The sequence below is a fragment of the Sturnus vulgaris genome, chromosome 15, assembly GCF_052056855.1.
Source record: "Sturnus vulgaris isolate bStuVul1 chromosome 15, bStuVul1.hap1, whole genome shotgun sequence".
NCBI lineage: Eukaryota > Metazoa > Chordata > Aves > Passeriformes > Sturnidae > Sturnus > Sturnus vulgaris.
Genome location: NC_142257.1, coordinates 2,240,033 through 2,258,272, shown reverse-complemented (window position 1 = coordinate 2,258,272; position 18,240 = coordinate 2,240,033). Strand labels below are relative to the sequence as shown.

General features: G+C 47.1%; 1 protein-coding gene across 2 annotated transcripts; it reads left to right on the top strand.

Annotated features, from left to right (window-relative positions):
• Positions 1–15,434: 15,434 nt before the first annotated feature.
• DUSP1 (dual specificity phosphatase 1) lies at positions 15,435–18,016 on the top strand. Of its 2 annotated transcripts, XM_014876038.2 has the most exons (4): positions 15,435–15,868; positions 15,983–16,131; positions 16,242–16,461; positions 16,970–18,016. In XM_014876038.2, exons 1-4 carry the CDS (start codon positions 15,499–15,501, stop codon positions 17,338–17,340), a joined length of 1,110 nt encoding a protein of 369 aa, XP_014731524.1. In that variant the 5' UTR covers positions 15,435–15,498; the 3' UTR covers positions 17,341–18,016. The 2 variants fall into 2 exon arrangements, with proteins under 2 accessions (XP_014731524.1, XP_014731523.2); XM_014876037.2 differs by having other exon boundaries at positions 15,435–16,131.
• The last annotated feature ends 224 nt before the right edge of the window (positions 18,017–18,240 follow it).

The window sequence follows — 18,240 nt, the reverse complement described above, 5'->3', positions numbered from 1 at the left end:
CCCCACTGGGGAGGGGGCTCTGTGCCAGCTGCTGAACGTGACAGAAGAAAATCCACGGTGACGTTGGTGGCTTTCCTGTTGCTGGCAGTGCCACGTAGAAAAGAGGAAGGGCAGCCCCGTGGGGAGCACTGGATTGGTTGCAAAAGGTCTGGGCTCACCCCAGAACATTCTCCTGTCCAGCCCTTCAGCTTCCCCTGGCTCTGGTCCTCCCAGGAAAATGGGAGCAGCTGTGCCCCTCTTCCTCCCTGGTGCTGGACAGGTCATTCTGCTTTCTAAGGGAACAAATCCCACCCCAGATCCTTTCTAAGGGAACAAATCCCATCCCAGTTTCCTTCTAAGAGAACAAATCCCATCCCAATTCTTTTCTAAGAGAACAAATCCCATCCCAGTTTCCTTCTAAGAGAACAAATCCCATTCCAGCTCCTTTCTAAGAACACAAATCCCATCCCAGTTCCCTCCTAAGAGAACAAGTCCCATCCCAGATCCTTTCTAAGAGAACAAATCCCATCCCAGTTCTTTTCTAAGAGAACAAATCCCATCCCAGTTCCTTTCAAAGAGAACAAACCCCATCTCAGTTCCCTTCTAAGAGAACAAATCCTATCCCAGTGCACTGCCTGTCCACAGGAACCCCTCCTTTGCCACTGCAGGCAGCACCAAATGGAATTCCAGTAAATGATTAATCAAGATAAACAGGCTTTGGCAATAGCAGGACAGGTCTCCCCCCCAATACGTGGACTTTGTGTGAGAGCAAACAAAGTTTGCACCTCTCAGGGCACACAGGTAGCACTCAAAAACATCTTTTCTGCCAAAGTCCAAAAGGAAGTTGGTATTTGCCATGATTTGGGATCACAGTAACCTTCTGCACACTCTTATCTAATCCTGTACTCACCCAAGGCTGGGCTAAATGTTTGCTTTGGTTATTCTTGACATATTGGATAATTTGATAAAAGCTGCTTGGCCCATCCTTCTCACTCTTGGGCTGGTTTATTGGTGCTGATTCTCATCATTTTATCCTTGGTCTCGTGACATGCAGCCACTCAGGTTTAGTCACATCTACCATTCTACCTGACCTATTTAAATTATGTACAAAGGAAAATAACCTTTGTTCAAGGTATTTGCTCTCAATTCTTTTTTCATAAGCCGCTGATTATCAGTGTTGTAAAATGAGATGATTTTCCATGTCATTATTGCTAGAAAGTGATTCTAGATTCGTTTTCATGAGTTATTTTGTCCCAGATACACTAAATGAGCAGAATTTGTCCCATAGGTCTCTTCTAGAAAGGTTTCTCAAGCACACAGAACATGAGCAGAGAAACAAGCATGAAGCCTGTAGATCACTCTCAACTGAAATTTAAAATTTTAGAGAAGCTTTGCTACCTATTTCCTGTTGATAGCCCCTGAAAACCTGGATGATCTCATCCTTAGATTGCACTGAGCTGTCAGATAGAAACAGAAAGTGATTTCCTGGGAGATCACAGTGAAAGTGGCAGCTCCCCAAGCCCAGGAGATGCTCAGGGCTGGGAGTGTGGTCCCTGTTGTGCCTTCAGGATATTTGAGAGAGGAAGGGGGAAGGAGTGATCCTGGCACCTCCAAGGAAGCCTCAGTGAGAAATTTCCTGGCAGACACAGCAGCTTTAGGATTCTACTGGTGGCATCTGTCACTTCACCTCCCTTCCTGCTGTAATTGCCACGTAAACCCTCAGACATCACTTATGCCAGAGCATTTTCTTTCTCAGCCTTTGAAAACAAAGTTAAATATAACCCTTCTTCTCCTACAGACAGAGAAACTGAGGCACAGAGGATCTGAAGGAAGGTTAGGCTGCACGTCACAGGCAGTAAATCCCAGGTGTCCCGATTTCCTCTCACCCAGATGAATCCCTACAACTCACTATCTCCTCTAATAAAGCTTAGCTCAGAGACTTACTCCAAAATGTAATTAATATGCAAAGTGCTTTGATCCCCTTTGATGGAAGATTCCGTGTAATTTGCTATCATACTTTCAATTAATACCTCTAACTGTGCTGCAGCAGTAAAACGAAATATGGATAATTCATTTGCTATTTTTGGGGAAAGGACTGAGTCTTTTACTCCAGGAGTTTTAGGTTACAGTCATTTTTCAAGAGGAGGTTGCTGCTGCTGTTGAAACACTTTAAAAAGTGAGGATTAACAAACATACAGTGTGTTCTGGGATCCTGGCTCTGGAGGGGTGAGTTCCCCCCCGAGGATGACTAACAGCAGGATGTGGGACATAATTTGCATGTTCTCTGCCTCTGCTGCAATCATTTGTGTATTGGATACTTGAATTATACATTACACAGAAGGTCGCCCACTTGCCAAGCTGACAGCCCTGCTGAGCAGAGCACAGCCCTGGACAGGGGGATGATGTTATTTCAAGAAATGCTCAGTGCTGGGCTCGAAAAAAAAAAAAAATAAAGAAAAAAAAAAGAAAAGTTCTGTGTATGGGAGTGGAATTTGTCACTTTGGGGATTGTTTACTCATTCTGACCACACTTTTGCTAGCTCTGACTTTCACCTTTTTTGCATCTTCCTCTGTTCTTTTCCTGAGGTGAGTTTGATGCTGCTGGGAGGTGACAGATGACATCTCTGCACACTGCAGTGCTGGGCAGGGGCAGATTCCCCCTGCTCTGCCTGCTGAGGATGCCTCTGGTGCTTCACAGAAATCCCAGATGGGAAGGGACCACAGAGGGTCACTGGTGCCACCTCCCTGCTCCAGCAGGGCCATCCCAGGGCACAGGATTGCATCCAGAAAATTCTACGATATCCCCAGTGAGGGAGACTCCATTCCCTCTCTGCTGTCTGTTCAGAGCTGGGTGCTGCACAGGAAAAAAATTCTTCCTCATGTTCAGGTGTATCAGTTTCTCTCCACTGCTTTTTGTCCCTGTTTTACAAAGGAGACAAAAGAGTTCCTGCTCTCATTGCACCTGTTTGAACTGTTCTTCACTGACACAAAGACACCAGGGGTGCTTTTTCTACTGCCTTGCTCAGAAAAAACCCAAACCCCAAACCCCAAAAACTCTAATAAAAGCCCGCAGAGTCATTTTTGTAGATCTCCTGTCCGGGAGGACAGACCTCACAGCATCTCCTACTGCAGTCAGCCTCTCTGAGAAATCATCCTTCACAAACTGAAATCCCATGAGAGAAGCAATGATCACACTTTTCCCCTTCAAAATATTATTTTTTCTGGCAGTACTGACCGCAAGAAAACAAACGAAAAAAAAGGAAGTGATTCAAAGCTAAGTGACAGAGTGCACTCATCCATCATCTGATCAGCTGTCTGTGGTGCTCACACTACCTTGCTGTACCCAGGCTTAAAATTTAAAGTCTCCTAAATTCTGTTTCCCAAGCAAAAATATTTGATTTAGTAACAGGTTCCAGTAGCCCCTGTGCCTTCCCTCTGATTTGGATTGGTCACAGCTTGACAACTCATGGCAGTGGGAACCATTTTATCAACTGCATTCTTCCAAAACCTGTTTTTTTTTCAGTTTGAGTCCGTCAGAAAGATGTGAACAATTTTCTTTGGTATTTCCACTGAGAGCTCAAATCTCTAAGTTAAGAATTGTTCATTCACATTTCCCCTTCCCTTCTTTTCCCTTCCACTGAACCCATGGTTCCAAAATCTGCATTGAAGCTGCAGAAGCCCATTGAGAAGCTCAGAACCATTCCCTGTGGAATGACATTTCCCTCTCCCCGTGCTCTGCTGGCTGACAGTCAGAGCTTTCAGTACAAAATGTGTTATGATGGGTAATGCAAGAGCTGCTTAATCTTATTTAAGTCCCCAGAGCCTCCGGGGCAGGTGGATTTCTGGGGAGCTGGCCTCATTAACCATGTCAGCAGAAATCAGAACCTCTCCTCTCCCCTTGGAATTGCAGCTGCCTGCTCCCCTTCTCACTGAGCCAGGCTCCTGCCTGATGTAACTCAACGTTTTTCCCATTGACTCCAACCAACTATTTCCAAACAGATTCCCAAGAAAACCACGAGCACTCCCAACCTGCCCCAGCTGCAGTGCTTGGCATGGCATTTGCTTTTGCCCTCTGGCCCCCACAGTGCCTCCATCCAATATTCCAGTGGATTCCAGGGAAGCTGCACTCATTTACTCCAGGCAAGAGCCTGGCCCAGAGCATAAATTCAGATATTTTGTCACTTTATAAACAAAAGTCATCGTTTTTTGGCGTAATGTGCCATCCTCCTGTTTCTAAGTAAAAGATACATCACCAAAGCCTCAGGGGGAAGGGCTGTGTGAGTAATAGCAATGGCAGAGCCTGCATCCCAACCAGCGTGCCAAACAATATTCCAAGAAAATACTTCTAAGTTACAGGAGTTGCGTAAGGGTGATTATTATTTTTGAAGCCCAGAAAACCAAGTCCAGTTGCTAAAAAAGCAAACACATATTTTTAGCCTTGCTGGTCTCTTGATCTCAGCCTAATGAGAACCATCTGCACTGGGCCTGGCTGACGTTCCTGGTAAATAACCTTTCACTGCAACATTCCAGATGTTTCAGAGGCTTCTCTGTGGAGCAGCGTTTGTCTCCCTGCCTGTCAGTCTCCCTTTCTGCCTTTCCTGTCCATGTTTACTTCAGGAATATGCATTCCTTTAGTAAAAAGTTTTCTGGTTAAAAATAGCTGCTCAGAGGGTTTTTTTTGGCTAATCTTCGTTAGGATTCTCTGCTCTCCGGCAGAGAATTAAAACTTTTGTTCCTTAGTGCCAGTGTTGAAAGATAAAATTGGAGATTTGAGATAGAAGCTACAGGATTTAGACTAAAAAACAAACCAGAAATCAGTTGGAGGTGGATTTCTATTTCATCTTGATCCCTCTGAGGATTCCAGCTATTGAATGTGTTTCTTTTGGTATTGAGAAATTTAAATGTGACAAACTTTTACAGAATACACAAATGTCCGTTTTTTTTCTCAACAAGACATCTCACTAGAGAACCTTTGCAGCTCATTATGTAAAGGAGTCCTGTGGTTTGCTTTGCTGCCTCTGCTGTGATATATCCTGCTACTGGATGTTTCCTATGCAAAAAAAACATCCCCAGACACGTGGGTCACTTTTTGTCCCAGCCAGGCTAAGCTGAGCCAGGCTGGTGGAAGGAAAATAAAGGGATTTAAAACCATCCTTTGACCCTTCTGTTATCTCCACCTGGAGCCTGCCTGAAATCTGATGTGTTACAGCTTCATTAATGCTGTAACTTGGGCTGGGGTTCAATTAGATAAGAGAAGCTCTGGTGTCAAACCTCCTCCTCAGGTCTGTGAGCTGCTGCCTGTCTCATCCACTCACACTGTGCTGCTCAGGAGTAATGAATCCTTCCTCAGCAGTAATTACCCTGCAAAATGCACTCTCCAGTGGGTAATTCCTTTCTTTTCAAAACTTTGTGTCACTGCACCGGTGTAAAAGCTCTGGAAGGTACAGGAGAGTGTGTCAGTTTTTTTTTCTGAAGGGTTTGGGGCTGTGAGGCTCCTCAGTGCTCTGCTTTAAGTGGGGCATTGTGATGGCAACTGCAGCAAAGTCTGATTTTCCGAGGTTCTGTGGGCTGGGACACGCAGCAGAACCGAGCGCGGGGTTTTAGCGAGAGCTCCTTTGTTCTTTTGTTGCCTGTTATCAAATTTATTTCATAACAAAGGTTTCCTGGGCTTGGGGGTTTTGTGTGTGTTAATACTGGTAATATGATTTAAATATTCTGATGATTCATTTTCACTCCAGAGAGCTGAATCAGCCATGTAGAACATAACTTGCTTCTCCCAAACCGTTACCTTTTTCATCCTTTCTCGTCATTTCTATAAGGGGATGATTCATGTTCCTCTTGTATTTACCATTTGAGAATGTGCCTCACTCCTTCAGCTGTTTTCACTTCTTGTTCCTCTTTTTCAAGAAAAAAAAAAAAAAAAAAATTGAAGAAGAAACAAAAGTGATTGCTGATCGATGAGGCACATCCCACTGGTGAACCTGGCGTGTGAGCTGAGCCTCGGCTGGACAGACAGGAAAAAAAGAGGAAAGAAGTGCCTTGAATTCTTAAATTGATCAGAGGCCAAATTGAGAAATTCAGCCCCTGGCTCACATTTCACACATTTTTGAAATCCTGTGTGTTCAAGTCAGAGGCTCTGTTCAAATAATGTGTTCAAACATATCCAGTATAATGATTTTTTTTTTTGGAATGTTTAACAGAAATCCCTTATTTTATTCAGTTATTCAATTCAAATTTGTTTTTTTTCTCCAGCCTGGTTATGGTTGTGATTGGCTTAACCCATAATTGGGGGATGGCAGTGTTAATTATTGATTGACCTGATTACACGAGAGCACTCTGAGAGATGGCTGTAAGATATATAAAAACATAAGGAAATAACTGTGCCAGGCCTTGGGAAAACACTTGGATTCCTGTCCTCAATTTCCATGTGAGACACTGTGCTTCTCAGTGGTGAGATCAGTTTTAAACTCAGAGAGCATTTCTTGCCTTCCCTCTCTCACTGCCAGCCTCACCAGACCCAGGGTCCCTCTCCAGGTGAGGCTGGGACCATCCAGGTGAGTCTGGGACCATCCAGGTGAGGCAGGGATGATCCAGGTGAGGTTAGGACAATCTAGGTGAGGTTAGAACCATCGAGGTGAAGCTGGGATGATCCAGGTGAGGCTGGGACCATTCAGGTGAGGTTAGGGCCATTCAGGTGAGGCTGGGATTATCCAGGTGAGGTTAGAACTATCCAGGTGAGGCAGGGATGATCCAGGTGAGGTTAGGACCATCGTGGGGCTCTCTGGTTGCTCATGCCCTCCAGGAGATGCCACACTCAAAGGAAAACCTCCCCCAGTTTTCAACCATTTCCATTTTAGGGCTCCCCTCATCCTTTTATGGGTGTCTTTTTTGGGATTTTTAATGGGAAAGGAGTTCTTTACAGCACAGCAGCTGTACAAAACACTCTCTCAGAAGTGAGCATCCCTTGGGCTGGGCCTCTCTCTAAACAGAGCTCTGGATTTTGAGCAGAGGCCAAGGTGAAGTCACAGCTGAGGACAGGCTCCAAGAGCCACAGGGCATCTGTCCACACATGTGGCCACCCTTCAGGAGAAACATCCCATGTTTGGGCAAATTCATTTGAGCCAGTGCTGCTGTGTGACCTCACTCCTCATCCATCCCCACCAACAAACAGTTTGTCCAACATTCAGAGGACAGCACTGGACTCACCTGGAGGTTTCACAGCAAGGCCATGACATCAGCCCAGCCCTGGGATTTATCAAGTGGTCCATGAGCAACCTGGGAGGGCCAGGAGTGGCCGTGGCAAAGCATTTCAGGGCCAAAGAAATGGATCATCAGATCCTTCTCGTGGATGTCACAGCCTGTCCCCCTCGAGTGGCAGAGAGGTGACTCAGCCCACCCCGTGAGCTCTCCTGGAAACAGCACCGTGGGCCAAAGTTTGGCTTTTTCCACAGCCTGAAGGTTTTCATGTCCCAAACAGCCAAGTGTTCTTCTCCCCTATGAGTAATGCTGTGTTTTCACTGACCACTATTACACACACATCACCTCCCTCCATCACATGAGGGAATCGTGTCATTTTGCAAACATTGTCACAAACTGCAGGGCACTGAATGAATAAGCACTTCTGTATTTACCAGCACGGGGGGGATTTTTTTAACAGTTGTGGTTTAAACACCACGTTTGGTTATAAACACCTTGGAAGCTCACATTTAAAAAGCACAGAAAAAGAACAAGGGTAACAAAGGGACTGAGCTGGAGCATGTGCAGTGTAATATCCACTGAATTTCTTTGTGCCTTGCTTTCCTCACACGTTTCTTGATTTTTTGACGTGTTCTCATGAGGGGTCACTCTTGGGTCCCCACACTGAGTTACTCCATAGTCCAGGAATGCAGGAATTGTGTTTTTTGATAAAAGAAACCTCACTTTATTTCGGGCAGTTTCCAGTTGCTTTTTAACCGTTACATCCTCCCTTTCTGTCCCCTCAGCAAATAACCCCTTTTAACGCCATTAGATGTGGGACAAATTTAGACCTGGAGGATGGCAGAAGTGGCACAGATGAGCAGTGAAAGTACAGCAGGAGGATTTCCCTTGATTCCTGCACTTAGCACAGGACTATAGGAGGAGACAGAAATGCCTTTCCATCAGCTCTGCAGCTTTCAGTCCTGTATTATCCCAAGCTTTATCCACCTAAAATGATTTGTGAGTCGGGAGAAGCTGTTATGTGTGAATGTGAAATTCTTTCTCACAGCAGCTGCTCACACTGGCTTCACAGACCTTTCCCTGGTGGGAAGAGATGGAGCTACAAGGAGTGGAGAACAGGTTTGTGGTGGCTCCAGAACAGGGAAAAGACGCCAAACCCCAGCTCTAACCCTTCCAGTTCTATCTTAATGGGCAGAGTAATCCCAGGCTCAACATCATCCTCTCGTGTGCCACGTCTGTTTTACGACGCCTCCACCCCACTGGAAAGATAAGAAGAACAGAAGAACAACCTGCAAATGGCAGTGCCTCAGCAGCTCTTATCTCAATCTTTATGAGAGTGGACGGTTCTGGGAATCTGAAGCTCTTACAGAGTCACTGCGCCCACAAAACGCTGACATCACCTGACAGGCAATGAACCCAAGGCTCGTGTTCCTGGGGAGGAGAACACGCCTCTCCCTGCTCCTTGGTGCGAGCGACGTCATTTGTTTTCTATTCAAATTCAGCCTCCTCCCACGGAAAGCCTCGCCTTGCCCGACCAGCCATCGGGAGATGTTATTGAGAAAATACCCGCTCCGGCAATAGGAAGAATAATTTCCCATAAGGATATTTTATTGTGTATCTAATGCCTTTCATCTTGAAGTAGGAGAACTTTACAAATACAGCGATTTTATTGAATAAATACCCTTATGCCTAGTGCAAGGCATGATTCATAGCAGATTAATAGAGGCAATTAAATGTAAGATTAAATTGCCTAAACCATTTGCCCTACTAAGCTGATCCCAGAGCTGTGAAGTGTATCAGTCCCACTAATTCCCAGAGATTTTCCTTTGCTGGCAGGTATTTAACGATTTGGAATATCAAATCCGAGGTATCCCAGGCTGGCTCTGTAATCATGTTAAAACGCAGCACTAAGCAGCTCGCCCCGAGGCAGCTCCGTGAGTCACTGCAGGAGAAAGCAGAGCTGGGGACCTGCAGGAGCTGCTCCAGCACAGCCTCGCAGAATTGGGATGGGGGACTGTCCCAAATGTCCCTGACATATATTTGGTGGGGACAGGATCACACGAGCCATGCAGAATTGGGATGGGGACTGTCCCAAATGTCTGTGACAGATATTTGGTGGGGACAGGGTCACACGGGCCATGCAGAATTGGGATGGGGACTCTCCCAAATGTCCGTGACAAGCATTTAGTGGGGACAGGGTCACACGAGCCATGCAGAATTGGGATGGGGACTGTCCACACTGCACATTTCAGTGACACATATTTGGTGGGTGCTGTGCCAGGGTCACACAGGGCTGGCTGCTGGCACAGCTGGTGGCAAAGCCCAGCTCTGGGATTCTCGTGGTTTGGAGTGTTTGGGATGCTGCCTGCAGGGTCAGGAAGAGATGGGAGCTCACAGCAGCTCGTGGTGAGGAGCCCAGGGTTCAGGCAGTGCCCACTCTGTGCAGGACTGGCACCCACTGCTGCTGTGCCAGCCCCAGAGCAGCTGGAGCTGAGATTTCTTCAGGCAGGGATGGAAGAAAGGAGTTTTCCATATTCCCCAAAGTCCATCAGCATCCAGATATGTCCCTGGTTGAAATACCTGAGCTTCTACACCAAGTCTTTTCACTCGTGGCCCACAGAAATAAATGCACCAGGTTTTCCAGCCTGTGTCTCCAGGAGGGAAACCTCAACCCAGAGCTGATTTTCGTGCTGTTAGGACTTATCCTCCTGCCACCCTATTCCCCCTTCTCTGAGAAAAAGGATTTGAGACAGTCTGAGCTCAGCCAAACTCAGGCCAAAGGGTTAAATCTTGGGATTTAAATGCATAAAAATAGTGTTTTCATTGTAGTGTGAGTCATCAGTAATTCTATATTGTTAGTGTTCTGCTTATTGTGACCTTTCATCTCCAAATCCTTTTTTTGTTTCCCTTTCTTTCTCTTTCTTTTTCTCCATCTTTCCTTCCCTCCTTGCTTACGTCTTTGCTTCCTTCTTTTTATTTCTCTCTCCCTACATATATTTTTCCTTCTATTTCTTATGAATCTGTGCCTCTGTAAAATCTGTCCAAATATTTACAAAAGGAAACGCTGGGTTGTGAAACTGAATTCAGAGAAAATGTTACACATGCTGAAGAAATGCATCCAGCACGGTTTCCAAATGTTCCCACATGCATTTTTGTCCTGTGTCTCAAGTGTTGGGGCTTGATACTTCATATCTTTATTCAGGCAAAACTTGCACTGAAAAGACAGTGAGATCCAGGCTGGGGGCTGTTCCAGTGGTGCTGTAATTTTGGAGTGGTTCCATTTGATTTTGGCCATGGGTGACTGGTTAAAAAGCCTGAATAACCAGTGGGACTGGGTAACTGGTTTGTGCAATGGGCCCGTTCCAGGCCAGGGGTTATCGTCACTTGTCACCAAGCTGGGACAAACTGGCATCACTGTCAGGCAGAGCAGCTCTCTGCAGCTCTGTCATCTCCAAAAAAAATACAAAAACCATCAGCCAGGATGCACTGAGAGACCCCTGGAGGAGCCAGGACAGGTCTCAGGTCCTGCTGAGACAAAAAAAACCCAACCCCACAACCCATGATCAAAATGCCATGAAGTCATTTTCCCAAGAAGTCCTTAATGCTCACACTCATGTCGTCATGTCCTCATGTCCTCGGACATGTTTTGGCAGAGGAACTGGGAACTCTTTAAGCCCCGGGGATAAAGGCAGTGGGTCCCATCTGCTCCCAGAAAAGCATCACCTCCCACCCCCACACTCCCTGCTCATGTTTCTATTCTTACCCTCACAAAGGCATCGCGGCCCCAGCGCAAACAGGGATTGTTTTGGAGGAAGGGGTTAATTTTGTATTTCCTGGCTTTTGTTAGGGCAGGAAAACGAACCCTTTGGTAAGTCATTCAAGTCGCTTTGAGCTGCTAAAAGCCACTTCAGGACTGTTTTGTATTCTGCTTTCTTGCATTTTTACGGCAGGTTTATTTAAGAAAAGAAAACAAAAATAAAGCAAGGAAATAGCCAGCCCAGGATTGTGAGTGATTAAGTACACACTGCCACATGTGATTAATTTTTTTCTTCCTGATTTACACCGGGTATAAACAAGACGAGAATCAGAAGTCTCACAGTTACATAAGTGCATCGAAAAGCAATTATCATTGTTGTGGAGGTAAATTCCCTTTGTGCAAAGGCAGGGGTGTCATCCCTGCACTGGCTCAGAGCAGCCAAGGTACCTGGCCCATATTCAATATTTTTGGGTGCTGGTTAACATCACGATGAGAAAAGTGGATGTCATGGAGAGCACGTTGCTCCGTGGCTGGGCAGGTGGCAGGCCTGGAAATTTCTTTAAACTCGGGAAAAATTGAAGATGTTGGACTCGGGGAAAAAAAAAAATCTTTTTCATTTAGATTTATGAGACACTGAGAAGGGTTTAGGACAAGGAGAGAAAAGCCTGTCAGTGGCACAGGGATACCTGTGAGCCAGGCAGGGCATGGAATAAATGTTTTTTTTTCCCTTCTAGCCCAAACCATTCTGTGATTTCATTATTCAAAGGATGTCCCCAGTTCCCAATCCCACAGGGGTTCTCCACAGTGGCTGGACGGAGTCCTTGCCTCTCCCGTGCTCCTGCCAGGAGATGCCTTAAATCACTCCCACATCACACATCACACTCCAAAGGAGAAAAGTGAAACAGTTCCTGGGTACAGACCCACAGAAAGCTCCGTGTCTGAGGTCCATTTCCTGCAGGAAAAATGATGGATACAGCCCTGTCTTGTGGCCATCTGCCGTGCTGGCTTGTGCTGAGAGAAGTTGGCAAGGAATCCATCACGGAGAATTCCTGCTGTTCATCTCCTCAGAACAATCTGGGCAGGCTGGTGTTGGACAGATGATGTGCCAGGTCACCAGAGCTTGGTGTGACAGTGATATCACATCTTTGGAGGTGAGCACATCCAAGGAGGACAGCTGGGTCTGCTGCCACCAGGGGTGAGGTCCCTGTGGTGGCACAGGTGTCACCTGCCCAGCTGGTGGGTCCTGCAGGGTCCGTCTGCCAGTGGGTGCTGGTGTGATGGAGAGGAGTCATTTCCCAGCACCCAAATGTGTGAGTGTTCCTCCCACAAGCTGCTTCCAGCCCACTGCTAAAAGAACAACAATAAATAAATGGAATGAAAAGTGCAATCCTGTGTTTATTTTAAAGGAACGTGTTGAAATAACAGATTCACTTTGAGGCTGCAGTTCTGGCAGAAAATCCCACTGCTCAGCAGAGCAGAGACAATCCTGTGGGTGAGCCAGAGCTGGCACTCACCCACCGGTGCCCTTGTCCATGTCCCTCCTCCCAGGACCCCTTGGGAACCTGGAAAACTTTGGAGATCTGAGTTTGACACAGAGCCCAGCTGGCCTGTGGTGCTCAAAACCTGGGGGAGACAGAAAATGTGACGGAGTGATGGAAAGGAAATGGAAAGGGAAGGAGTGATGGGTGGGATGGTGGGAAAGGAGTGGAGAGAAGAGCCCTGGAGGGAGGATGGGGTGGGTGCAGAGATCTCCCCCAAAAGGAGCAGCTGGAAGTGAAAACACCGAACTGCAGAATGGGGAGAGGAAGGAGCAGCTGGGCAGTGCCGGGGGAAGAGGAATTGTGGGGGGAAAGGGCTGGGACAGAGGGGACACATGGAGGGACAAACAGAGGGGACACACAGGGGACACACGGAGGGGACACAGAGAGGGGACAAACACAGGGGACACAGAAGAGACACAGAGAGGGGACACAAGGAGGGACAAATAGAGGAGACACACAAGGGACACAGAGAGGGGACAAACAGAGGGGACACACAGAGGGGGCACAGAGAGGGGACAAACAGAGAGGGGACAAACAGAGGGGACACACAGACTGGGCACAGGGAGGGGACAAACAGAGGGGACACACAGAGAGGACACCGAGGGGACACACGGAGGGGACACAAGGAGGGACAAACAGAGGGGACACAGAAGGGACACACAGGGAACAGAGAGATGGGACACAAGGAGGGACAAACAGAGAGGAAACAGAGGGAACACATGGAGGGGACACACAGAGGGAACACATGGAGGGGACACACGGAAGGGACAAACAGAGGGGACACACCGAGGGGACAAACGGAGGGGACACAAAGAGCGGAGTAGGGGAAGTGGCAGCAGCGCTGACTGGAAGCCCTGAGTAAGAAACACCCGGGTGGCTCGGTGAAAGCCAGTCATCTACGGGGGAAAAAAAGAACAAAAAAAAAAAAAAAAAAACAACCGAAAAGAAAACTTTTGGGAAGTGCTGATGCACCACAGAGGGGGGAAAAAAAAGAGACCTCCCACCCGTGCCCTGCCGGTTACTGAGCAGCCCCCACCCCTGGGGGAGTTCTCAGTGGGGAAAAGCGAATTTTGCATGCGTCTGCTGCGTTTTTTTTCCATATCCTTGAAGCATGATGGGAACGACTCTTAAATATGTGTTTACATTATAAATATATACACAAATATATGTGTACACGTATTTATTTATGCGTGGGTTTGTCTGTACATGTAGATATGCCTATGCATGAATACAAATATATGTATGTGTATGCTCGTTCCTTTATACATATATTTTAGGAGAATAATCACACCCTGGATTATTCCAGGAGGGAGCAGCCAGTGCTGGGGGTGGGAGGATAAAGCCAGCCCGGAGACGTGGGGCAGAGGACAGTGACAGCTGGCAGGGAGTGCTCCAGTGTGACTGGATGGGTGTGCAAACACAGAATCATTCGGCTTGGAAAACACCCCAAAGAGAATTGAACAGAACCCTTAAACCCCGCTTTAAACCCCGCTCTAAATCGTGTTTTGAGTCCACTAAGCCATGTCCCTGTGGCCTCGTGTTCCATAGACACAGAATATATGTGTGTATATGTATAGATATATGTGTATATGTATATATATGTGTGTATATGTGCTTATATGTGTATGTGTGTATATATGTGTGTGTATATGTGTTTATATGTATATATATATGTGCATATGTATGTATATATATTTATATATGTGTGTGTATATGTGTTTATATGTATATATATGTGCATATGTGTGTGTGTGTGTGTATATATGATATTTCAGAGAGTCACAGATGGGTTTGGGTTGGAATGAAGCTCAAGGATCATCGTGTTCCATCCCCTCACCTGAGCAGGGCAGAGGGGCAGAAACTCCCCCTGCTCTGCTGCCCGTGCTGGGGGATCAGCCCAGGCCATGAGGGGGTTTTAATGCAGAGTTTTTCATCAATCATATATATATATACACACACACATATATATATATATATATATATATATATATATATATATATATATATATATATATACACCCCCATACAGATACATATACACACACATATATACAGATATATATATACACATACTTATAAATATATACACAGATATATACACACATATTTATAAATAGATAGACACACATAAACACGTAGATACATAGATACAGCCACATAATCATACACACACCTATGCATACATACATATATATTAAAATACACATATATACGTGTATGTATGTAGGTATATATTCATATATATATTTATATAAATATATATCTCTATATTTTATTTTTTATATGTTTATATATCTATTTAAATGTTACGTATGTTATGTGTTTATGTATTTAGATATTCAAGTATTTATATATCGAGGTATTTAAATATTTATATGTTTGTACGTTTATATATTTTATATATTTATATACTTATATATTTATATATATTATATATGTACATATTTATAATTTATATTTTTATAATTAAATAGTTATACATTTTATATTTTTATTTTATTAAATATTTGTTATATTAACTAGTTTCTATGTTTCTATGTTTATATTTTTATAGTTTTATATTTATTCGTATAAATTTGTAAATATGTGTTTGTATCGGGGGTTTGTGTGTAGTACGCGTGTCCGCACAGGTCTGTGCGTGTACAGGTGTGTACAGGTGTGTACAGATGTGTACAGATGTGTGAATGGGGGGTCTCTCACACACACACACACACACACACACACACACACACACACACACACACACACACACACGCGTGCGCGCCCCCGTGCCCGGTGACGATGACGTCACGCCTGCCGGGGTTGGCCGCGCCCGCGCTGGCGCGCGGCCAGGGTGACGTCACCTGCGGCCGCGGCTCCGCCCCCCCTCCACTGACACCACGTGACGCGGCCCCATTGAGAAAACGCCGTCCCGCCGGCGCGGCCCCAATATAAGCGCTGGACGCCGGGACAGCGGGACACCCGGGGACAGCGGCACCTCCGCGCTCTGCCCTGCCCTCCGCGCCCTGCCCTCCGCTGCCCAGCCATGGTGAACCTGCGGGTGTGCGCTCTGGACTGCGAGGCGCTGCGGGGGCTGCTGCAGGAACGCGGCTCGCAGTGCCTCGTCCTCGACTGCCGCTCCTTCTTCTCCTTCAACGCCGCGCACATCCGCGGCTCCTGCAATGTCCGCCTGAGCACCATCGTGCGGCGCCGAGCCAAGGGCGCCCTGGCTCTGGAGCACGTCGTGCCCAACGAGGAGCTCCGCGCCCGCCTGCGCCAGGGGCTCTTCCACACCGTGGTGCTGCTGGACGAGCGCAGCGCCGACCTGGAAGTGCCCAAGCGCGACAGCACCATGCTGCTGGCGCTCGGCACCCTCTGCAGGGAGGCCCGCGGTGCCCGCATCTGTTTCCTCAAGGGTGAGTGGCCCCGCTGGCAGCGGAGGGGACGGGGGAGCCGGGCCGGACCGCCCCGCTCGCCCCCCGGCCGTGCGGCGCTCACCCCGCGCTCCTCTCCCCGCTCTGCCCCCGCAGGAGGTTACGAAGCCTTCGCGTCCGCCTGCTCCGAGCTCTGCACCAAGCCGGCCGCCCCCGCCGGGCTCAGCCTGCCCCTGAGCGCCAGCCCCGCTCCCGGCAGCGCCGATTCGGGCTGCAGCTCCTGCGGGACCCCGCTCTACGACCAGGTGAGCGCCGGGGAGGGATGCGGAGCCGGTAGCGGAGCCGCTCCAGGCGGGGAGCGCAGCGCAGCACCGGGCGGGGGTGAGTGACGGCCGCTGTTCCTCTCTGTTTGCAGGGCGGGCCCGTGGAAATCCTGCCGTTCCTGTACTTGGGAAGCGCCTATCACGCCTCCCGCAAGGACATGCTGGACGCTTTGGGGATCACGGCGCTGATCAACGTCTCGGCCAACTGCCCCAACCACTTCGAAGGGCACTACCAGTATAAAAGTATCCCCGTGGAGGACAACCACAAGGCAGATATCAGCTCCTGGTTCAACGAGGCGATCGATTTCATCGGTAAATGAGCTCTCTGCCGTCCGCGCTTTTTTTCTGGGTTAATGTCTTCTGGGAAGTGATTTTTTTTTTTGGCATAGTTTTTCCCTGGTAAAACCTCCACTTGAGATTGGGGAATAACATTCCACTGGGAAGATACACTCGGGGACCGTTTCCATTAGTTTAATTCTACTCACAGGCATAATCTTAGCTTTGTAAAGCTGTTTAAAATCTTGATTCAAGAGGCACTGGTCTTGCAGAAAAGAGTGAATTTAAGCGGATCAGTATTAAAGTAATCTTGCAAGACTGCTAAAGTGACCTGGAGGAGCTATTAGTATAATTGGAATAGGAGCCTAGAGTGAAAATAGCTGCTTTCCTCAGGACAAAGACTCCCTTTGTCTCAAAAGCTCCGGGTGTACCTATTAGGCTAAGGAAGGGATGGATTAAAGAAATGTAAAGCAGCAGTCTGTGCTTTTCCCACCTCTGGAAGCAGTGAGACTTGTTTGCTAACCGTGTGCTTTGATTCTTTCAGACTCTGTGAAGAAGGAGGGAGGAAGGGTCTTTGTGCACTGCCAGGCTGGCATTTCCCGCTCGGCCACCATCTGCCTTGCTTACCTCATGAGGACCAACAGAGTCAAACTGGACGAAGCCTTTGAGTTTGTCAAGCAGAGGAGAAGCATCATCTCCCCGAATTTCAGCTTCATGGGGCAGCTGCTGCAGTTTGAGTCGCAGGTCCTTGCCCCCAACTGCTCGGCAGAAGCCGGGAGCCCTGCCATGGCAGTGTTGGACAGAGGGGCATCCACCACCACGGTCTTCAACTTCCCCGTCTCCATCCCGGTTCACACCACGTCCAGTGCTTTGAACTACCTTCAGAGCCCCATCACTACTTCCCCCAGCTGCTGAAGAAGCAGGTGAAGAAGGTGGCCAGGACTCAGACTTGCTGTCTCAGAAGTGCAATAACCACAGGGACAGTGGCACTTGTGTTTTGTGGGGAGTCACTCGCGTGCCCCAGAGCGGTGTCAGTGGAGGGGAGCTCACCCCAAGCCAGAGAATCCACGTGTTTCTGCCTTCTCAAGCAAATGTCTGGATGTCTGCACAGAGATCAAAGGACACTGGCTCTTCCTGAGCTGTCCCTCCTTGTTTTCTGTCTGTCCTAAGCCTGCTCCATGTTTAGTAGCATGCTCACCAGTATTCCCATTCCTGGACACTTTAAGCAACACTGATGCTGTCCCCTTTTATATGACAGTCCTATTTATTTATTTTTACATTAGTGCGTTGTTGTTGGGTTTTTGTTATTTTTTTTCTTCACAAACGTAAAGTTTCATTTCTAGAGAAACCAAATACCTCAGTATTTTTTGGTACTATAATCCTGTGTGTGTATATCTGTCAGCTCTTCTTGTTTCCCAAGCACTGACATGAAAGCACCAGGCGAGTGCTTTTTTTTGAGTTGCCAAGGGTTGTATGTTTGCTGGTTTATTTATGATGTGAAATAATATATTTCTTCTTATGAAGACATAGTTTTGTTACATGATTATAACTTTTTTTATACCAATGGAATAAATTATGATATTTCTTTTCAGTTGGATTACATATTCTTTAAAATACTGCATTTCACAGTCCCAAAACTCATGTGGAAGCTCCAGGATGAAGAGGTGTCATTTTCAACTCCTCTGGCCTCGGGTCTTGACTGAGAAAAATGGGTTTAAACAACGTAATTGACTAGAAACTACTGCAGGTTCTTAACCTGAGCTTTTCTTTGTCCCCATGTAATTGTGTGCAGTGGCAGGGAGCCAAGGCTGGCTT

Coding starts and splice junctions, on each gene's coding strand:
- DUSP1 (XM_014876037.2), top strand. CDS start 15,499: ATGGTGAACCTGCGGGTGTGCGCTCTGGACTGCGAGGCGCTGCGGGGG. Junction 16,132..16,241: donor GGACCCCGCTCTACGACCAG/GTGAGCGCCGGG, acceptor CTCTGTTTGCAG/GGCGGGCCCGTGGAAATCCT. Junction 16,462..16,969: donor CGAGGCGATCGATTTCATCG/GTAAATGAGCTC, acceptor TGATTCTTTCAG/ACTCTGTGAAGAAGGAGGGA.